The sequence below is a fragment of the Magnusiomyces paraingens genome, assembly GCF_902498895.1.
Source record: "Magnusiomyces paraingens strain CBS 517.90 genome assembly, contig: contig4, whole genome shotgun sequence".
Classification (NCBI taxonomy): domain Eukaryota; kingdom Fungi; phylum Ascomycota; class Dipodascomycetes; order Dipodascales; family Dipodascaceae; genus Magnusiomyces; species Magnusiomyces paraingens.
In genome coordinates this window covers 430,001-450,357 of record NW_022474070.1, presented here as the reverse complement: position 1 = coordinate 450,357, position 20,357 = coordinate 430,001, and the positions used below count along the sequence as shown (strand labels likewise).

The 20,357-nt window shown below is 35.5% G+C and overlaps 7 protein-coding genes across 7 annotated transcripts in view; 4 read left to right on the top strand and 3 right to left on the bottom strand.

Annotated features, from left to right (window-relative positions):
* Positions 1-142: 142 nt before the first annotated feature.
* SAPINGB_P004932 (uncharacterized protein) lies at positions 143-1,968 on the bottom strand (the record flags this gene model as incomplete). The annotated part of the gene is made up of 2 exons (XM_031999647.1): positions 143-1,748; positions 1,799-1,968. The coding sequence occupies 2 exons, from the start codon at positions 1,966-1,968 to the stop codon at positions 143-145; spliced, it is 1,776 nt and encodes a 591-aa protein (XP_031855538.1).
* Positions 1,969-2,281: 313 nt separating this feature from the next.
* SAPINGB_P004931 (uncharacterized protein) lies at positions 2,282-3,868 on the top strand (the record flags this gene model as incomplete). The annotated part of the gene is made up of 1 exon (XM_031999646.1): positions 2,282-3,868. One exon carries the CDS (start codon positions 2,282-2,284, stop codon positions 3,866-3,868), a length of 1,587 nt encoding a protein of 528 aa, XP_031855537.1.
* Positions 3,869-3,922: 54 nt separating this feature from the next.
* Positions 3,923-5,659, bottom strand: SAPINGB_P004930 (uncharacterized protein; the record flags this gene model as incomplete). The annotated part of the gene is made up of 1 exon (XM_031999645.1): positions 3,923-5,659. One exon carries the CDS (start codon positions 5,657-5,659, stop codon positions 3,923-3,925), a length of 1,737 nt encoding a protein of 578 aa, XP_031855536.1.
* Positions 5,660-6,408: 749 nt separating this feature from the next.
* SAPINGB_P004929 (uncharacterized protein) lies at positions 6,409-7,233 on the top strand (the record flags this gene model as incomplete). Its single annotated transcript, XM_031999644.1, has 1 exon — positions 6,409-7,233. One exon carries the CDS (start codon positions 6,409-6,411, stop codon positions 7,231-7,233), a length of 825 nt encoding a protein of 274 aa, XP_031855535.1.
* A 5,098-nt stretch (positions 7,234-12,331) lies between these two features.
* On the top strand, positions 12,332-14,764 carry SAPINGB_P004928 (uncharacterized protein; the record flags this gene model as incomplete). The annotated part of the gene is made up of 1 exon (XM_031999643.1): positions 12,332-14,764. The coding sequence occupies one exon, from the start codon at positions 12,332-12,334 to the stop codon at positions 14,762-14,764; it is 2,433 nt and encodes an 810-aa protein (XP_031855534.1).
* Positions 14,765-17,577: 2,813 nt separating this feature from the next.
* SAPINGB_P004927 (uncharacterized protein) lies at positions 17,578-19,503 on the top strand (the record flags this gene model as incomplete). The annotated part of the gene is made up of 1 exon (XM_031999642.1): positions 17,578-19,503. One exon carries the CDS (start codon positions 17,578-17,580, stop codon positions 19,501-19,503), a length of 1,926 nt encoding a protein of 641 aa, XP_031855533.1.
* Positions 19,504-20,145: 642 nt separating this feature from the next.
* The window catches only part of SAPINGB_P004926 (uncharacterized protein), a gene marked incomplete at both ends in the record, with an annotated part of 1,467 nt that continues 1,255 nt past the window's right edge, over positions 20,146-20,357 (bottom strand). Inside the window, one exon of the mRNA XM_031999641.1 lies at positions 20,146-20,357. This exon is cut by the window's right edge and continues 1,255 nt beyond it. Within this exon, the coding sequence (XP_031855532.1) occupies positions 20,146-20,357 (212 nt within the window).

Below are 20,357 nucleotides of genomic sequence, written 5' to 3'. Positions count from 1 at the left end.
TGGTTGGTGGGGGGAGGCAAAAGAAATTTTAGCAAGTGGGTTTTTTTTTTTAATTTTGTTACACGTTGCACTGCAGCTTACCCTAATGGTAACTTTATACGTTACCCCCATAATATCTTCTACGTTACCCTGGCTCTATATCTTACTGGTCTTTCTTGATGGATTCATCATTCTTGATGGGCTCGTCTCCCTTAATACCCGCAGCAAACTTGGCAAACGGATTTGGCATGCCAGACTGGCTGGCGCGGCGCTTAACCTGTTGCAGTTCATGCGCAATCTCCTGCTTGACTGTCTCAAAGTCCTCGACGGCCTGCTTCATGTCCTCATCTAAAGTGTCCAGATCAGACAGTGGAACACCAAGCGATGGCTGATTAGATGATAGTTCCTCAATTTCCTTTTGGATTGCACGCAGACGCGCAGCATCCAACTTGATCTTCTCGCTGGGAGACAGCGGAACAGGATATAATGTCTTAAGCTTAGCTTCAACCTGTTTGCGGAATGGACCCTGGAATAGGAAAATGGTAACAAAGATAAAAACATGGCCGAAAAAGTAAACATGGGCCCACAAGGACAGAGATCGCTTCATGTTCAAAATCACAAAGGGCTGAACAGCATATCCAAAGCCAATCTGAGTCACAAAGTACGTCACAATATCATAAATTCTCTTATACTTTCCAGGTGTAACACCGTCAGATTCCATAAATATGGGGCGAATCTTGCGACGGAAAATTTTGCCGAGTGACTGGTAAAAAGCACCAGTGACAAATGTCAAATAGTACCCTGGCTGAGTTCCATGCCACATGGCTGAAGTGAAAAAGGTCACAAAAGTGCTAAAAAAGCCTGGCTTCTTGCCCTTGGGCGTCACGCGCAGGTAAACATAATTCTTAAGCCACTTGTTAGTGTTCATATTCCAGGCCTCCAGCAGCACGTGGGAATTGGTGCCGGTCTCGAACGCTATAGGATCAACGTTTTGCACACGGTTCCACAGATACTTGCCAGTCTTTGACTTGCCATTGAAGCCAAGACCACTAAGAATACAGGCACCCTCGGCAATGGACCATGCACCATAGTATTTGAGGCGGTAAGTAAAGCCCAAGATCCACAAGTAAAACATGCGTGAGACTAACGATAGTTCCTGGCTAAACTTGGGTGACATGGCATAATCAAGACTCACGTACTTGGTGATTTGAACCCATAGCACAATCCAGGCAATACCTTCAGCACACTTAAGAGCAGACACACGACCACTGCGGGGGATCTTGCGCTTTGTGCGCTTTGCACCGGTATTATCATTGACAATCACATCAAACATACTCAAGTCGATCCAGCGTTGGAACTCAGCATAGTCGTAAGAAGGACCCGTAAGAAGCGATGGGAAGTAAAACACATAAGCAAGGAAATCAAGCAGAGATGGGTGTTGGCGAATAGCACGATCCTTTTGGAAGTCGGACAACTTAGCGTCGGGTTGCCAGCCATCAGCAATATTCCAGCCAAAGGCAGAAAGCTTCATACACAGCACCATTTGGGCGCCTGTAATGTCAATAACGTTGGTATCAAAGTCATCCACAAAGAGCTGGGCACTAATGTGGTTTAAGAGCAGATGACCCATAACAAATGCAAAGTTGACCCAGGGCATGAGCGGGCTGACAAAATATTTTGTGATGGCATAACTAGTCAGTGAACTGATGAGCAAAGTCTTGACACCTCCCCAAAGAGAAAAGATGCCGACAAGATAAAATGCAGAGATTCTATAATAATTAATATATGTTTTTATATTAAATAAAATTGGATTACTTACGCGATGCAGTAAATATCTTTGAGCCTCTTGTTATTGTCAGGTAAACGCTTCAGAATGCCGCTAAATGGATACGATAGGATTAAACATGAAGCAATCTTAAGTAGGTCTGCAGGCAGACCGGAGGCATCGGCAGCTGAGTTGATCAGGCGGTCAAGGGCTGGAATGGCCATGATGGAATATCTGAGAGTCTATTATCAGGATTGCCTGGATCGGTTAAACCGAAAGGGTTTAAAAATGAAGGTTTATTAAATAAATATAGATTTCGTTTAGAACAAAGTAGGAAGAAACAAAAGAGAGGAAAAAAAAAAAAAAAAAAGGCCGCGCTTGTGGGGGAGGAAAAATCCGTTGCTTTGCTGCTGTTCAACAGTCACGTGAACCTTAATTTTTAATAATTTTTTTTTTTTTAAAATTTTTTTTTTTTTTTTTTTTCAGAGCTTCCCTCCAATCTTTAAACAACCATCATCACCAGAAGATACCTAATCAATGACTTCAGATACCCAGCCTGGATCTGTACAACCCCTAAAGACCGTAGATGGTCTGGCAGTACCTGCAAATATTACAATTCCACCTCCAGAAGTGCGCACAGTAGTTGAAAAAACTGCTGCTTACGTTGTGCGCAATGGCCGCGCGTTCGAGGCGCGAATCCGCGAAAACGAACAAGAAAACGCCAAATTTAACTTTATCAAATTCAACGACCCATACTTTGCATTCTATGAATGGAGACTTAAAGAATTAGAAACAGGTGGACCTGGTGCTGGTGATGCTGGTGCTGGTGCTGGTGCTGGTACTACTGTAAAAACATTGGCTGGCACAGGTGGTGCGGCCAAAGACGCCACCGGAATTACCAAACCAGAACCACTGGAGTTTGCATATACCCTTCCACCGCTTTCAGCTCAAGACCTGGATATAATTAAACTGACTGCTTTGTATGTTGCACGGAACGGGACCCAATTTCAGACAGCATTGGCACGAGCTGAGGCAAAGAACTTCCAGTACGATTTCCTACGACCTCAGCACTCACTTTTCCCACTTTATAACTCGCTTGTCGAACAATACAAATCTGTAATTACACCTCCAGCAAAGTTGATTGAACGTATCAAAACCAGTGCACATGACCCGTTTTCAGTTATTAACAGGGCACGTATTCGAGCAGAATGGGACGCGCGACAAGCTACTGAGACTGAAAAGGCAGCAGCAGATGCGCGTGCGGAACGCGAAGCTTATGCAAACATCGACTGGCATGACTTTGTGGTAGTAGAAACAATTAAATTTACAGATGCTGATGAGCGTAATAATAATCTACCGGCACCTTTATCTCGTGCACAGCTCGAGTACGCATCTCTGGAACAAAAGCGCATGGGAAGTCTGCGTATCGAAGAGGCACCACCAGACTTTGTAGAAGAACAGAAACAGGAAGTAAAAAGTGCACCAGCACAAGCACAAGCACAAACACAAACACAAGTAGCATCAGCATCAGCATCAGCATCGGTATCTTCTACTGCTCCTCCTGTTAGAGGGAAAGTCCCTGCTTCTCTGCCAAATACACCGCGGCCCCCACAACAACCCCCACAAGCACAGTCACAACAAGTTCCTCAAGTTTCGTCCACACTACCTCCAGGTATGAAGATCAAGTCAGCAGGAACATCGCGTCTCAACAAGCTAAAGGCTTCTGGTGGTTCTGGAGGGAAAGATCAGATGGTGGTATCTCCATTAACTGGTGAGCTTGTTCCACAGTCACAATTAGAAGAACATATGCGTATTTCACTTATGGATCCCAAATGGAAAGAACAAAAGACAATTGCTGAGTCACGGCAAGCTACTACGAACTTGTCAACGGCCGAAGTTACTGCCAATATTAAGAGGCTGGTACCACGGGATGATGACGAAGAAGATGCAGAAGATAGTCAGCATATACATAAGCGTGCTAGAGATATTCAGTGGGACGGATACAGTCGGTCTAAGGATCAGGTTAGACAACAAGCAGCTTCTTCGACCTCTGCACAACAAAAACTAGAAGCCAAGCAACGAGAAATGGAGCGTTTGAATAAGATTGGTCCAAGGCCAACATAATATACTATATAAGAAAAGAAAGAAAAGAAAAAAAATTTTTTTTTTTTTTGATCATTAGTCTATGAGATTTATAAGGTCGCGTTGACCATAAAGTTGGGCAACAATAGCCACTGTTGAATCAAGCCAAAGCCTGGTTTCTGTAGAGATTTTTTTGCCTGTTGTAATTTTGTTGCGGATATGAATACACTTTTTGGCAAGTTGTCGCAGCACTGCAGTAGCATCTGCATCGACAGTGTCAGGGTATTTTAATAGAATTGCATACGTCCAACGAGCCATGGGGGGAGGCACTTTGCTAGACGCACATCTGCATGCGTAATCTAATAATTGTGTGGCTATTACTATATCCAAATGGTTCAATAATGCTGGAGATGGTTGAGTTGTAGATCCTTGTAATAGAAACTTTTTCCATTGATCAAAAGTTTCTGGTAAAGGTGATGATGGTAAGGAAGTAGAAGTAGTTTGGGGATCTAATGCATCAATGGTTGTTTGTAATATGCGTCTTGATTGTGCAAAAGATTTAAGAAATTCGTCATTCCATTTTCTATCAAGATCTAATATTTCACAGTTGTAAGAAAAGGAGGATTTCAGAGGATGAGGATCAGCTGTATCTTTGGGTTGATCTGTAGGGCTTGTCTGAGGGATTACCACAAATGGGTTATGAGGCTGTGCCTGTGGAAGATGTGTTGGTTTAGGCAATGAATATGGTTGTAAGGTTTGTCTGGTATCTCTCAAAAGAGGTTGTGTAGTTTGGGATGAGTTTAACAAAGAATGTGGGGCAATTGGTTGACTACGGATTGTATGCATAAATGAAGGTCTTGTAGAGGCTTCATGGCGGACTCGAGCAAGGTATTCAAGCGCCGATACTGGGGGGGTACCAGAAGCCATAGAACGTAGCAAAGACGGGTCCAATGCAGGGATTGGGAATGCTGCACGCTGTCCCGTTTCTTTATCAATAGGGCCAGCTGTGTATGTAGGTTTTTGTTCTTCTTGATCTTGATCTTCTTCTTCTTCTTCATCATTGTCGGCTTCTTCTTCTTCTTCTTCTTCATTGGTATTATTATCATTAGCCATTATTTCTTGATCTTCCCCAATCTCGTCATGTTTGTTGTTTTCATCAATCTCCTCTTCTTCTTCTTCTTCTTCTTCTTCTTCTTCTTCTTCTTCTTCTTCTTCTTCCTCATCATTATCAGACTCATCTTCATCACTGTATAATGTATTTATTAACAATTTCAGTCGTTTCGGGTCCGGTTCCGCTGTAGCTGCTTCATCATTTTCCTTATGGTGAAAATCCCCCCCATCACCAGCAGTTATTGACCGTTTCAGCCGATTTGCCGACGGCTTTCCCGCGTCTGCCGCGGGTTCTCCATAGCCAACTTTAGCTAATGCATGTGTACTCTGGTGAACATCAGGGTTTTCGAGAACGCATGGAAATTTTTTCACAGTCGGCTGGTAATCCCCATCACTTTCATCGTCGTATCCATTGTTGGTGCCATTGCCTTTGTCGTTGTTGACTGCTGTTAGCAATGTCGATGACATTAATGCTGGTTCTGATTCTTGGTTATTTGGTAGATCAGCCTGAGGTGTGACCAAAATCGGAGATTCCCGAGTGGCATTGCTATTAGTTACATTAGTGCTCCCCGCGGCTACTGCCACCGGGTGCGACGCGGTGGATCCTTCCTGCGCCGCTATCAGACTTTTGTGACCCGCGTGCGCGTTCTCAGAAACAAATCCTAGAGTCTGTTCCCGTGGATCATTGACAATAAATAATTTTTTATTGGCTGAGTTAGCCATGTTTGTTTTGTCTGAGCTGTGTAGAGTAGTCGCGTCGTGCACGTTAGTAGAGAATGATGAAGAAGAAGAAGAAGAAGAAGAAGAAGAAGAAGAAGAAGAAGAGCCTAAAGAAAGAGATTCAAGGCATACGTTAGGCAATTGACCTGTTGAAGACCCTTTATTTAGATTTTGATCTGTTTGATGTTGTTGGTCTAATAGTGGGCTATCCATGGTGGTCATAATTATCGGGTTCCGGTCCTCGGGTATGGGGTGGCTGTGGGCTAAAATATTTGGTGGTGTTGACTTTAAAAAAAAAAAAAAAAATTTTTTTGTTTTTTTTTGATTTTTTTGGAGTTCTTTTCGCACATGCCCGCGGCTGACTCATGTTCACGTGACCTTTAAATAATTTTTTTTTTTTTTTTTTTTCCTATTCTTTTCCTACCATTTTACGCTACTCTCTAAATAAGTTAATTTTTTTAATTTTTTTAATTTTTTTAATTTTTTTAATTTTTTTTAATTTTTTTTTTTTTTTTTTTTTTTTTTTTTTTTACTTTTTGTTCTCCTCCTGCCTCTCTCTCTCCCCAACCTTCAACAAATAAACTCAGAAACCTCAGCATTTGCCGCCAAAGTATTTAAACGTCTGTAATTTCCGTACTTTCAACAAAAGTTTTTTTTTTTCTTCTTTTCTTTTCTTTTCTTCTGTGTAAGTCTTTTTTTTAAAAAAAAAAAATACCAATCATATAGAAACAATAGAAACTATAATAGATACAATGACATACCATCTCCCGTTCTCGCTAACTCATTTGTCTGATAGTATTCACCACCTGCTTCAGGCATTTATCCAAAATATCCACTACCCTATTGCCGCCGCACTAGCTCTCATGTGTATCTGCTGGTTTTTCTGCTCAGACTGCTTCCTAGTCATCCTTGCCATTTTCTTCCCTCCTCTGCCCGTTTGGATAAGGCGCGGATGCTGCTCTATCGATTCCTTTATCAATATTGCCTTATGCTGTCTTGGTTATCTTCCAGGCCTTATTCACTCATGGTATATTATTGCGCACTACCCTGAAGATTCAGAAGTTTACGAGTACGATTATGAGTCCCAGTCTTATTATGGTAACGATCATCATCATCATCATCATCATCACTATCACGATAGACCCAACGGTGGTAATGGTGGTGGCTTTTCCAATTCCCCTAGACCTAATAATAATGGCTACATTCAAGTTTCTCAAACCCAGCCACCTGTTGTTGTTGTAACTTCCCCCGCCACCTTACCTGCAAATTATCCTGTCGCACAACCTTATCAGCAACAACAACAGGCAGTCACTCAGACACCACAATCACAATCACAACAACAGCAGCAGCCACTGCTACAACAGTTACCTCAACAATTACAATCACAATCACGACAACAGCAAGAGCAAGAGCAAGAGCCAGTATCTCCTAGAGCTGGTCCTTCATCTTCATCTGAAGCCCAGTATATTTCTGCTGAAGATGAACCTTTGTTGCAATCTTCTAAGGCTAACGATGCTCCCCAAGGCCAGCCTCCTTCTTATGACGATGTCATTCGTGACACCATTGCCTCGACTTAGTGGTTGATGATTTGAGTTATATATATATAAACCTTTTTTTTTTTTAATGATTTATGATTTTTTATTTATTTATTTCTTGTTTAGTTAAAATGCAACTGAGTTTTTTTTATGTTGACACTTTTTTTTTTTTTTTTTTTTTTCCCCTCCCCATTCACTTTTGTTTAAAAATAAAATCTGTTCAAATCGGGAAAACAAAAACTGAAATCAATTTTTTTTTTTTTAGAAATAATTATTTTCATAGCCGCGGTATGGCCGGTGGAAAAGCTGCTGCTGCTGCTGCTGCTGCTGCTGCTTTTGTTCGTTTTGCTGCTGCTTTTGCTGATTCTTCTGATTCTGTTATATTCTGTTATATTCTGTTGATTCTGCTGCTGCTGTTGCTGCTGCTGCTGCTGCTTCAATCTATAATTGCATTCTGTATTTGTTGCATTCTGGTTGGTGGCCTCTGCTAATAACCAAAAAAAAAAAAAAAAATAAAAAAAATTACACTTTTAAGTCCCACTTAAAGGACTTCTCCGATTAGTCTACTTGAAAAAAAAAAAAAAAAAAAAAAAAAAATTTCATACCAAAGTAGCAATTTTTTTTTCTTTCTAACATTGATTCAATAAAAAAAAAAAAAAAAACCATTTCGCTCGCATGAATTTAAAAAAATATCATTCGGTTATTGTCATTTCTTCTTTTTCTTCTTTTTCTTCTTTTTCTTCTTTTTCTTCTTCTTCTTCTTCTTCTTCTTCTTCTTCTTCTATCTAAAAGGTTCATTTACTCCGCTTAAAAAAAAAAAATAAATAAAATAAACCAGGGCATACAAAAACAGTGCTTATCAATAGTACACATTTCTATAAATCTCTCCCACCCCCTTCTCAAATATAAGTTCTAAACGATTGAACTAAAAAATAAAAATAAAAATAAAAAAATAATCTCCATTTTTTCTTTAGGAAATTACTTTCTTAAAAAAGTTTATTATTTCTGTGCATTTTCTATACTTTCCATTCAACCTCATTTATATAACTACCCTTAACTCTCATCTGAAACATTCCATTGTTATACTCCGTTGTTTATTTTGTTTTTTTTTTTTTGTCTCTATTCATAAACCTCATAAAAAAACTAGGCAAACCTCCTATTTATTTATTTTTTTTTTTTTTTTTTTAAATTCTTGTGCATTTTCTTTAAAGACTAAATTTGATTAAGAAAAAAAAAAAAAATTTAATATTAGAGGCAACCGTGGGCGGTTTTAAAAAATAATAAAAATACAAGTCATTGTATCATTGATGTAAGAGAATTTTCAAAAATTTTAAAAGTTTCTTTGAAATATTTTTATATATTTGTGAATTGAAATGATTGTAAATACAAGTAATTACTTTTATTAATGCTTAAATATTGGATTTTTTTTTTTTACTTTTAAAAAAGTTCTTGTTTTTATATTTAACAGCCGCGCTACTGTCTCCTATTTATTTTTTTTATTTTTATTTTTTCATTTGTAACCTTCCTCACCAAAAATAGCAATTACAAAAAAAAAAAATAATAAAAAGATGAATATTTTGTTTTTCCGAACTACAGCCGTACATTCAATACATAGTTGGAATTTTGCAAGTTTAAAAAAAACAGACATTGTAAATTATCAAAATAACAGGAAAAATCTTTCTAAAAATTCAAGAAAAAAAAAAATGAATTAAAGAACCTATAGAGGTAATTAAGAAATATTATTATGGCGTGAGCTCTTTTTTTTTTTTTTTAAAAAAGTATAAAACTAAAAGCAAATAAATAATTAGATCTCATAAAGCATAGTACCTTCTTAAATTGAAAAAAAAAACAAAAAAAGTGGTAAGATATTTCAATGTCAATTAAATTTTTTCAAATAAACCATTCTTATAATTATAAGAAAACTTTATATATTTCATATATTCAATAATGTAGATTTGAAAAAAAAAAAAAAAATGATGGAAAAAACATTCCACTATTTCAATTTCAAATTCACATGTCAAGATTTTTAATATTTTTAATGGGGGAGAAAAAAAAAAAAATTTTTTTTTTTCAATAAATGTGGCTGGCTTAAAGTCATTACTAAAATTAGGAATGCATAATATTGTTATTCGTTTCTTATTTCTTATTTCTTATTTACTATTTACTATTGTTTAAATCTCGTTTGAATTTTAATCAGGGACCTCTCCCCTCCCCTCCCCCATGGCCGAGATCTGCACCTGGTCCTATTTTTAAAGCTTTCGATTAAATAAATGCTAAGATTCAGTTAAAAATAAATTGTCGACATAAATAAAAAAAGATATCTATTTATTATTATAATTATTATTTATAAATTGATATTTATAAGAATTAGTAATGAATTGAAATATTATTATTTTTTTTTTTTTACAAATTAGATTTCTGTTGATAAAAAAAAAATAAAATGAATCAAATACATTGAGTACAAAAAAAAAAAAATAAAATACAATAAAAGCAGATAAAATTTCATAATAGCTTATCATTAGTAAATCAATAATTTGTATTCAAGTTTCATAATACTCTCCCAAAATAAAAAATCTGTCTGTCTTGTTAGTAAATCATTGTGTCAGCGCTCAAATAAGTTTCCTTTCTCTATTTGTACATGAAAATTCAAAAGAACAATAAAATAAACCTAAAAAGCCGTTATATTCAAGTCCCAAAATTGATGCAAGTATTATGCACTTACCTTTAAAAAAAAAAAAAAAACCTCCTCCCTCTCCGTGATTACAGATTGTTAACTGGAATTTATGTTTTGATAAATTCAACTGATAGTCATTTTTTTTTAAATCTGACATATAACGCATGAATATCTTACTATAAAATAGTAAATGTGTACAATCCTATTCATTTAAACTCTCCTATTAATGTTTCCAAGATTGGGTCAGAATATTAGGGCACCTCTATTCATTTATTAATTTCTTTTTTTTTTTAACAATCACATGGTTTCAACTAACAGTTTAGAAAAAAACAACTCAATGAACAGAAACTTCCATAACACTTGGTTAGGTTAAGCTTTTTTTTTTTATTGTTCGAATTGATAGAACAATAAATATCAAAGCAAAATTTAAATTTATTTCTTTTTTGTTCCCTCTTTTCCCTTTCTTTTTTTTTTTTTTTTTTTTTTTTTTTTAATTTAGGAGCCATCAAAAGATTTTATATATATATTTTCAAATGTGAATACAACGGCACTAAAATCATAGACATTGCACACTACCGAATCCCTAAAATGGAAATGTTCCGTTGCAGATATGAAGAAAAAAAAACTAAGAAGAAGAAGAATAAGAAGAAAAAGACATAACTTGAGTCAGCCAAACCCAAAGAAAACAAAAAAAAAAAAAAAGAATAAAGAATATTTACACCGTTTTTTTTTTAATATAAAAGTAAATTCCTAAATACGCCTGTATCTAATGGAGAATAAAAGCCTTTATAGTTGTAGATAAACGGTTAAACATTTAGATTTTTTTTTTTAAAAAAAAAAAGAAACATTTTATTTATATTAAAAAAGATAATATGACTTTTACTATATGCTTATCTATAAACTGAATGTCTATCGGTCAAAAACGTTAGACTAAAAAAAACACAATTAGATTTTTTGGACTCAAGCATTGAATTTTTTTAAAACTAATGACCCCACTTTTCACTTCAAGATGGAGGGGAGCAGTATTTTTTTTGTAAGATTTCTTCAACGATAATTGACCTATGCATTTGTTCAATTCTTTTTTAAAAACCAAATGTTCATGTAACTCCCACCTCTATTTTTTCCTTTTTTTTTTTTTTTTTTATCTTTTGTTTGTTTGTGTATTATCAACCATTTGTGAAACCTCAATTGTGCCGCTCACAAAAATCTAGAATGGGAAAAATGAGTACACAAAGCGATATAACAAGAAAAAAAAAAAAAGATTGTGTTTGACTAAAAAAATGGATATTAAAGTGAGACCAATTTAGGATAAAACGATATATTATTGGAAACCATTGAAATATCTATTTATTTATTTTTTTTTTTTTTCAATTCAGATTTTTTTTTTTTTTCATATATTTAGTACGTAGAACTTCCAGTGTCTTTAATTGAATTCTCGAGAAAGTTTTATTTCTTTTTTTTTTGTTTATAAACATTGTCAATAAAGCTATCTACAAGACAACGGGAACAAGTGTAGAGTATTCAAGTCTTAGGACGGAAAACAGAAGAACCAAAAAAAAAAAAAAAAATACAAATACAAATAAAAGTACTAAGGGATTAAAAAAAACAAATCAGACCAAATAACGTTTTTTTGTTTTTTATTTTTATTTTTTGTTGAAAATATTGTGTTTTTTTTTATTTTTAATTTTTTTATTTCTCGCTGGATCGGGGAACTTTTTCAAAGCATTAAAGCAGTTTACGGTTGGAGATGACCGACAATACAACCTTAGAAAAACCGATGAGGAGATTTCAAATTTTTTTTTTTTTTTCATTTCGATTGGATCTTAAGAAAACATGGCTTGCCGATATTTTTAAACCCCAAAATATACTTATTAGTTTTTATTAAGAATCTTTAAGATAATAATAAAAAAAAAATTAAAGACCATGTTATTTTATTTTATTTTTTTTTTTTGAAGAACCCTGAAAAGAAGTGGAGCCATTTTTATAAAAAAAAAAAAATAGAAACAATTAAAAAAAAAACAGATTTGAGGGAGATGAGTCTTGGTAAACTTGTGTGTATAGTTTTGTAATGCTTTAACAGGCATAGGTACTAAGCATTCTATTTTGTAAAAAAAAAAAAAAAAATGTTTTGCCATTTTAAACATCTTTCAGTTTAAAAAAAACATTTTCTCCATTTCAAGTATTTAAAGATATCATTTCCCGCCGATCCTTGTCGGAAAATTTTTTTTTTTTTTCTTTTCTTTCTTCTTATCATCTTCATTATCCAAGTTTATCTTGTTTCCCCCCCCTCCCCCATTTTTTTTACCAAGCTGTTATTTTATTTTAATTTTTTTTTTATCTTACCATCAAAAGTAAGTGACAGCTTTGATTCATTAATTTGTTTTTTTTTTTCTTTTTCTTTTTACTAATCAATCTTTTTTAATCTTTTTTTTTTTGCTTCTTTTTAGAATTTTAATTTATCAAAAAATGTTGAGATCTAGCTCAGAAATGTGTGGGCCGGTCCTCCCTATGTCTGAGAAGAAGGGTTCAGTTAGCTCCATAAACAGTGAACTTTCCTTGGAAGAACTCAACATTCCTGAAGCTACTCTTCACTACCGAATTGTTGCAATGTATACCCGAGATGACGACATGAAGCTCCTCTTTTGCGAAGGGAAGTACGACCAAGCTATTTCTGACAATTGGGCTGTGTTTGCCGATAGTGCAGACGAGCATGTTTCATCTGAAGGCTTGTACGGTGTAACACAACGATATTTGTCATTGACTGAAGAGAATGCGACTCCAGGACTTTTGGAAATTTTCAAGTCTTTTGAATCATCTTCAGATAATTTGACAGGTTGCAACAAGACTTTCCGCATTAGTGAGCTTAAGACAAAAAACCAACACCGAGGAATAATTATGGTGGACGGACCCATGAATGAATTTGAAGTATGGTTTGAGGCCTTGTTGCTTTCGGAAGCCCAACTTGATACGGCTGCCATGCCCATTGTGGAGACTCCAGAGTTTGTAAAGAAAACTGCTGAGGCTATTACTAACTTGTTTGACCGTGAGATGCGTAATGTTACACACGATGATATGTGGGCTACCAAGGGTAGAGCATATTTCACTTCACGCATTGAATTTTTTGTGAGTCGTCGTGCAACAATTGAGGCATGTTTGCCTGCTTTCCCCTGCAAATCATCCAACACTATGAAGGTTGCCGGATCCAAGCCTGACAAGGGGGAGGAACTAGCTTTACGCCGATTACTTGCCTTTAGCAAGATGGTTCGAGAACTGTATGAACCTGGCTTGAAGATTTGGATTGTATCTGACGGTCACGTTTTTAGCGATTGCATTGGTGTTGATGACAGTGTTGTTGATCGATATGGAGCTGAGCTAAAGACTATGTATCGTCAAATCACTAAGGAGGACACTATTGGGTTCCGCTCTTTGCCCGAGTTGTTTACATCTCGGTTGGGTGCTTTTAAGAAGGAGTATACTGAGAATGTTGTTTTGCTTCATTACTTGAATAGTGAAATTAAGCCTGATGCTGAGGTGTGCCGTGAGATTCTCATGTGTGGATGCTCAACAGATCCCAGCATTTTGCGGTCCATGATTGATGCCAATGATGCAGCCAAGATTGCTCTGTATCGTGGGTTTTCTCGCTTTATGTTTGAAGATTTGGCTGAACAGCCCAGCACACTTAACATGTCTTCTAAGGCACGCAAGAAACTTGCTAGTAAAGTTGCGTTTGAAATGATTAAGCGTAATGAGGCATACTCCAACTTGGTTGGTCTTGTTTTACCATATCACTTGCGTTTGTCGATTCACGCTCATAATAATAGCGGCCCCAAGTTTGGCATTCGGTTGTTGTCGCATGATAAGGTTCGAACCGTCAAGTCGTTGTCACTAGAAGAGTTGCAATCTTCAGATGACTTGTTGCATATTCCTACACCCTGGCACAATTGTGTGGTTGACTTGGAGGGTAAGGAGTGCTATTATGTTGTCAAGTCTAAGGTTGTCAAGGATGCTATGGCAACTCAGGACTATGCTGGGGAATGGGTGGAAGGTACCTATGGTGAAGGTGGTCGTTTCCATTTGATGCATGTTAGTGGCGGCAATGAAGATTTTAGCGAGATGAGTAGCAGCTTTGAAATGTCTAGTGGTGCTGCCAATAGTTCTGACAGTGAATATCCCAGCAGTGTTGCGGAAGAGGATATTGATACAGAGAGCAGTGCTGGGTTGTTGACGAGTGTTACCAAGCAACTTGCAGGTATTGCTTTGAATGGTGAAGGCCGAAGCAATTACAAGAATAATAATAATAATAATCATGATAATAAAGCTATAGTTCCCAAGCGATATGGAGTATTGTTTGATGTTGCTTTGCGTTTGGGAGATATTATGAGCGTTATGGAAGCACTTTCACTTGTTCATGAAAAGTATCAGAGCTTGGACATTATGCTTATTGCTTGTGATAAAAATGCAGTTTCTGGAGCATTTGCTGGTGTTGTTGCTGCATTTGGAAATATTCCTCTATATTGTGTAGAGGAGGCTCCTAAGTTTGATGTTCTTGTTGTTCCTGGGACTGTTAAAAGCAATGGTCGGCTTAGCTGCAAGATGTGCAAGTTTATTAATGAGCAGCATGAACAAGTGATGCACGTGTTTGGAGCTGGTTCTGGGTCATTTATTTTGAGCAAGGCTGGAGTACTTGATGGTTTGGAGGCGAGTGTTGGAGAGAAACGCAAGATGGTGGCTATGCGCAGTTATGAGAATGTTGCATGGGTGAATAAACCATGGGTTCGCAGTGCCAATGTATGGACTTCTAGCAATGCTAGTTCAACTATGGATGCTTTGTTTGCATTTATTGCGGAAGTTTATGGTGATGATATTGGTTGTTATGTGTCTAGCAGCATGGGATACTAAGCGGAAAAAAAAAAAAAAAAAAAAAAAGAAAGAAAGAAAGAAGGTTCTTGTGGCTGATAGGTGGAACGGGAAGTTGAATTATTATTTTTTTTCATCATTTTAATTTTTTTTTTAATTTAATTTTTTTTTTTTTGTTTGTTTTTCTTTAATTATGGATGTTGATGATTGTATTAATAACTTGGCCAAGTAATAATTTTATTTAATGATAATGGAATAATTTTGATTAATGATGAAATAGGAAATTGGTGATTTGGGAATGGAGGATTAGTTTTTTTTTTATTTTTATTTTTTTTTTGCAATAGAAAACCAATGAGCCGCACTCTTTAAAAATTAAATAAATAAATAAAAGCCGCATGTAAGTATTGTACGGCTAATTTTAGAAGGTGGAGGAAGGTATGACTAATCAATAATTATTAATTAATTATAATTAACATATTTATTTATATATAATTATAATGTGATGTCAGGATGTGATAAAATAATGTGTTTGAGACTTTGGATTTAATAAAAGTTAGAAGTATTTGCTATTGAAAAATGATTATTAGAAATACAAATGAAAGTATTCAAATGACTTTTTTATTTTATTTTATTTTTTATATAAAAGCACTCATTTTATTTTTTCTTTTTAAAAAAAAATAGAAAAAAAAAATAGAATTAAAAAAAAAAAAAATTATTTTTGCGTATTTTTGCGTATTTTTTTTTTCTATTTATGAATACTTGATCACTAGTATTCATTATTTAAAACATCAGTTAGCTATAATGCATTAATTTAGTACTCTTCTGACATGATTGTCAGAATTATAACAATATTGTAATGGTTATAACCAATATGACCAATATTAAAGGTCCTTATCGGGTTTGTTTATTTATTTATATATTTTTTTTTTGTTTCTTTGTAGTCTGTTAGTAGCTTTTAATTGTTATTCAAAACCACTCAAACGACATCTGAAACTATCAGACCAAAAAAAAGAAAAAAAAAAAAAAAAAATGATTTTATTGAGGGGTGAGTGTGTGAGAGGGATACACTGTTGTGTCAGCATTCGGCCATGTGGCTGTTTGCAAAGTGGAGACACTTTTTGTTTTTTTTTGTGTTTTTTTTTTTGACATTTAGCTGGGCTGCTTAAATACTCTAAGCCTGTTTATTCTAATAGTGTAAACTGTCAACTTATTGATTATTTATTATCGTATATTTTTATTGATTTTATTTTTATTTTAAAGGTTCTTTTGGACCTCCTCTATTTGTAGTACACAAAAAATAAATAATAAAAAAAATAAAATAAAATAAAATAAAAAGACACTCCGATCCGACAGTCCAATTTGTTTGTCGTTTGCGGGTGGAAATTTAGAGGTTCCGCACTACCTGGGCTTTGGATAAGAGTGAAATATTACGTAATGTTTGGCTGTGATTTTTTTTTTTTTTTTTTTTTTTTTTTTTTTTTGACGCGTGTAGGCTATACAGACAGACAACTAGCCAGCCAAACAGACGCGTGTCATTGCTGACATAAGAAGCTGTTGAGCCAATGACAGCAAGTGTTTCTAAGTTTGTTACAACACGGCTGAATATTTTTGTTACAATAAATGTGTGTGTGTGAGAGAAGAAGAAGAAGAAGAAGTAGAAAAATTTTTTATTTTTTTTTCAAAAAAAAATTTTTTTTTTTTTAAAGGCAGGTGAGGCGGCGATGACTGCGCACTTTGCCAAGGTTTTTTTTCTGAGGCTAGGGTTAGGGGAATAGCTTTGGTGATTCACTTTTTTTTTTTTTTTTTTCTTAGTAAGTATAAAATAATGTAGTGGTGGTGGTGGTGGTGGTGGTGGTGGTATAATAATTTTACCTTATTTTTTTTTTATAATTAAAATTATTAAATAAATGTAAAAGAAATTTTTATTTTTAATAAAAAAAAAAATCCCTTTTTTTTTTTTTCTTCTTTTACTCCTCACCTCTCTTCACTCCTTAAAAGTTGGTTAATTTTGGAGGCAAAAAGTTTTTATTCTTCTTTGAATAGCTTTTGCTTTATTCACGAAATTTTATATTTCTTCTTGTTTTCACGCTCATTTTTTTTTTCTTTATAGGAAAAAAAATATTCTTTAAAGCTTAGATTTTGCTCTTTGCTCAGCCTACAAGAAGACCAGGTGTGCATCACTAGATTCAAGTCTTAGTGTGTGCGCTTGTACTACCCTCCCCTCCACAAACAAGTCCGTTTTGTTCTCTGTCTGTCCTGCCTCCGTGGGTCCCAGCAATAGACTATTCTTTTTTTTGTTTGAGAATCCTTGTGGTTTCTCTCAGATTTCAAACTACTAGGTAAATATTATAATTATTATTATTATTATTATTATTATTATTATTATTATTATTACAACTGAGTATTGAATCCAATATGTATATACTAACAATTTTTAGTTAATCTTAGTTGTTATACATCTTTTTTTTCCCATCTAAACCACCGTCATCTTTCGGAAATCCCTCTATTCACTTAAAAGCAATATCTATCACAAATTATACCCACTCGACTGTCGTTCAGAGTTCCTTTTTTTTTTCATTTACATTTTTTTTTAATACCGAAGAAAAATCGAAAAAAAAAGAAAAAAAACTTCACTACTACTACCACTCAATACATATTCATCTTAGAAAACAGTTTTTTATTTTTTTAAAAAAAAAAAAAAGAAAAAAAATCAACCGTCTTCAACAACATTTGACGAGCTTTTCACTAAGTCCTTCGTCTTTGATATCCTATTTTAAACAACCGTTCTTTGTTTTGCTATTTTAATAACTTTATACATTTTCGATAATTAAATTTTTCATCATAACCCAACAAAAATGTCCACCTACCCTTACCACCACGTGATCTCATCATCAAACTATATGGTGTCTTCCGATCATTACCAAATTCATCACCAGCAGCAGCAACAGCAACAGCAGCAGCAGCAACAGCAACAGCAAAATAACCATTTTGCTACTGTCGCTGCCGCAGCTAGCAACTCGGTTCATTCTATTCCTCAAATGAACCGCTCTATGCAACAGCAACAAGCTTCTGCTCTTCCTTCCATGTCTCAAAATAACCTCCCTTACCCCTCACCTTACGCTCCTCCTGCTCCTCTTGCTCAGAATTACAGCTACAGCCAACCAGCTCCAATCAACCCGTATATTCCCCAGCAGCAGCAGCAGCAACAACAGCAACAGCAACAGCAACAACTTGTTCCTCTTCCTCAACAGCCTCCTCAACTTCCTCTGCCGCAACAACAACAACAACAGCAGCAGCAACAGCAGCAACAGCAGCAACAGGCCCAGAGATTGCCCTCCCTCACTCAAGCCTCCCGTCACTCGTCTTACAATGGACTCCCTGACATGAGCTCTTACCAATACAATAACTCTTACCAGCTTTCTTACCCCAAGAAGGCTATGAGCTCTTCCTCTTCGGCCAGTTTATCTCAATCACAGGTTGGCTCTTATTCACTCAACGGTACCACATTTTACGTTCCAAGTGTGAATAATGTTCCTTTTGATAATGGTGACTTTATTACTAGATCCCAGCAATATGCTTACCAGCAAAAGCAACAACAGCAACATCAACAACAGCAGCAGCAACAACAACAACAACAACAACAACAAAAGTACTCTCAGCAGCAACAACAACAGCATTACTCTAATTCTTCCAACAACAATCCTAATGAAGGTATTGTTACTGGAGGTGTTGCTGCCAAGCTCGACTATAATCTTGAGGAAATGTCGCAATTTATTGCTGTCAAGGCTTTGGAAATCATGACTAGATATACTTACAAGGCCAATCTTTCTACCAAGAGTTTTGTTGATGCTTTTACCAAGTTTACTTTCCAAGTCTTGACTGCGACAAGACTTCCAAAGTCGACCCTTATTCTTGCTCTTGTTTACCTTTCGGACAGATGGTCCCGTGGCGGCATTCCTGACACCCAGTCGCCTATTCACGAGGTTTACAAGATGCTTGTTGTTGCTCTCCTTCTCGCCAATAAGTTCCACGACGACAATACTTTTACTAACAAGTCGTGGCACGAGGCTACCGGCGTTCCTGTTTCCGACTTGAGAATTATTGAGGCTGACTGGCTCCGCGCCATTCAGTGGAACCTCAACCTTAAGAACACTGCCGGTTGGAACGATTGCCACAAGGAGTATCGTAACTGGATTGCCAAGCGTCGCGAATCAGCCGCTGCTGCTGCTGCTGCTGCTGCTGCTTCTGTTGCCTCTTACTCCTCCATTTATCCTTCTCCTTCTCGCTCATCTTATCCCATTAGCCCTGCTTCTTCTCCCAAGTCTCGTGCCATGTCGAATGAGAAGGCTCGCTCTCTTTACTCGAGTCCGCCTAATCTTTCGTGCCCTCCTAACCTTTCGTACTCTTACTCGAAATGGTATCCTAATGGCAATGGCTCCAATACCAATAACAGCTATTCTGCTGTTGCTCCTCCTGGTACACTCCCCCCATCCTTGTCTTCATCGTCACTTGCTAGCACTATGTCTCGTTCTAGCTCTATTTCGACACTCGCAACTCCTCCATCTTCTCGTGGTCTTTCATACAATTCTTATTACATGTCTGCTGCGCCTCAGCACCCTTATGGAAATGCAAATGAAAATATGTATCACCGTCTCCACCCTGTTTCATCTTACTACACTACTGATTATGCAGGTGGGATGAGTTGCAACTGTTCAAACTGCAACAACAATGATGTTCACAAGATGTCTTGGGGTGGATATACCTACGCAGCTGCTTGCTAAAATCATTACTCTTTGAAAAAAATGATGCATTTAACTTTTATTTATTTTTTTTTACACATTCTTCAACAGGAAGGTATAAAATAAAAAATTAAAAAATTAAAGATTAAGTGGATAATTCTATCGACCAACAAAAAAAAAACTCACACACACAAACAAAAACGAAAAGGAAAAAAAAAAAGAAAAACTTTCCATAAAAAAATTTGAAAAATTTTTACAAAAACCTTTACAAAAAACTCGAAAAACTTGAAAAATTTTTACAAAAAAATAAAAAATTAAAAAAAAATTTCTTTTATCGACATTAAAAAAAAATTTCATCTGTTTTCTTCGGTTTAATTTATTTTGAGAAATTGCTTTTAACCCTATTTCTTTTTCTCTATCTCTTTACCCTACTACTTTTTATACTTTCAAAAACATCATTTTTTTAAAATAAAAAAAATTTTATATTTACAACTTTTTTAACTCCAAAAAAAAAAAAAAAATTCTTTTTATTTTTAACTTAATATGTCTCTTTTATAACTATATATTTTTTAGGAAATTTGTTTTCTGGGCTTTTAATTAAGTCACATTTGATATATTTTTTCCAATTAATAAAAAAAAACTTTTTCAATATGTTTATAATAAACTTTTTTTTTTATATACAAATTAAACTTTGATATCTCCAGTCAGCAATTTTGCGACGATGCTAGCAAAAGCCTCAATGCCCTTTTCAATTTGAGACTCAGAAAGATACGACACTGAGATTCTAAAACAATTTTTATTCCATCCAAGGTCCTGGCCAGAGACCTCGAAAGCACCACCAGGAGCCACGACGACGTTAGAATGGGCACTACAGGCTGCTGCGATTTTAGAAGCAT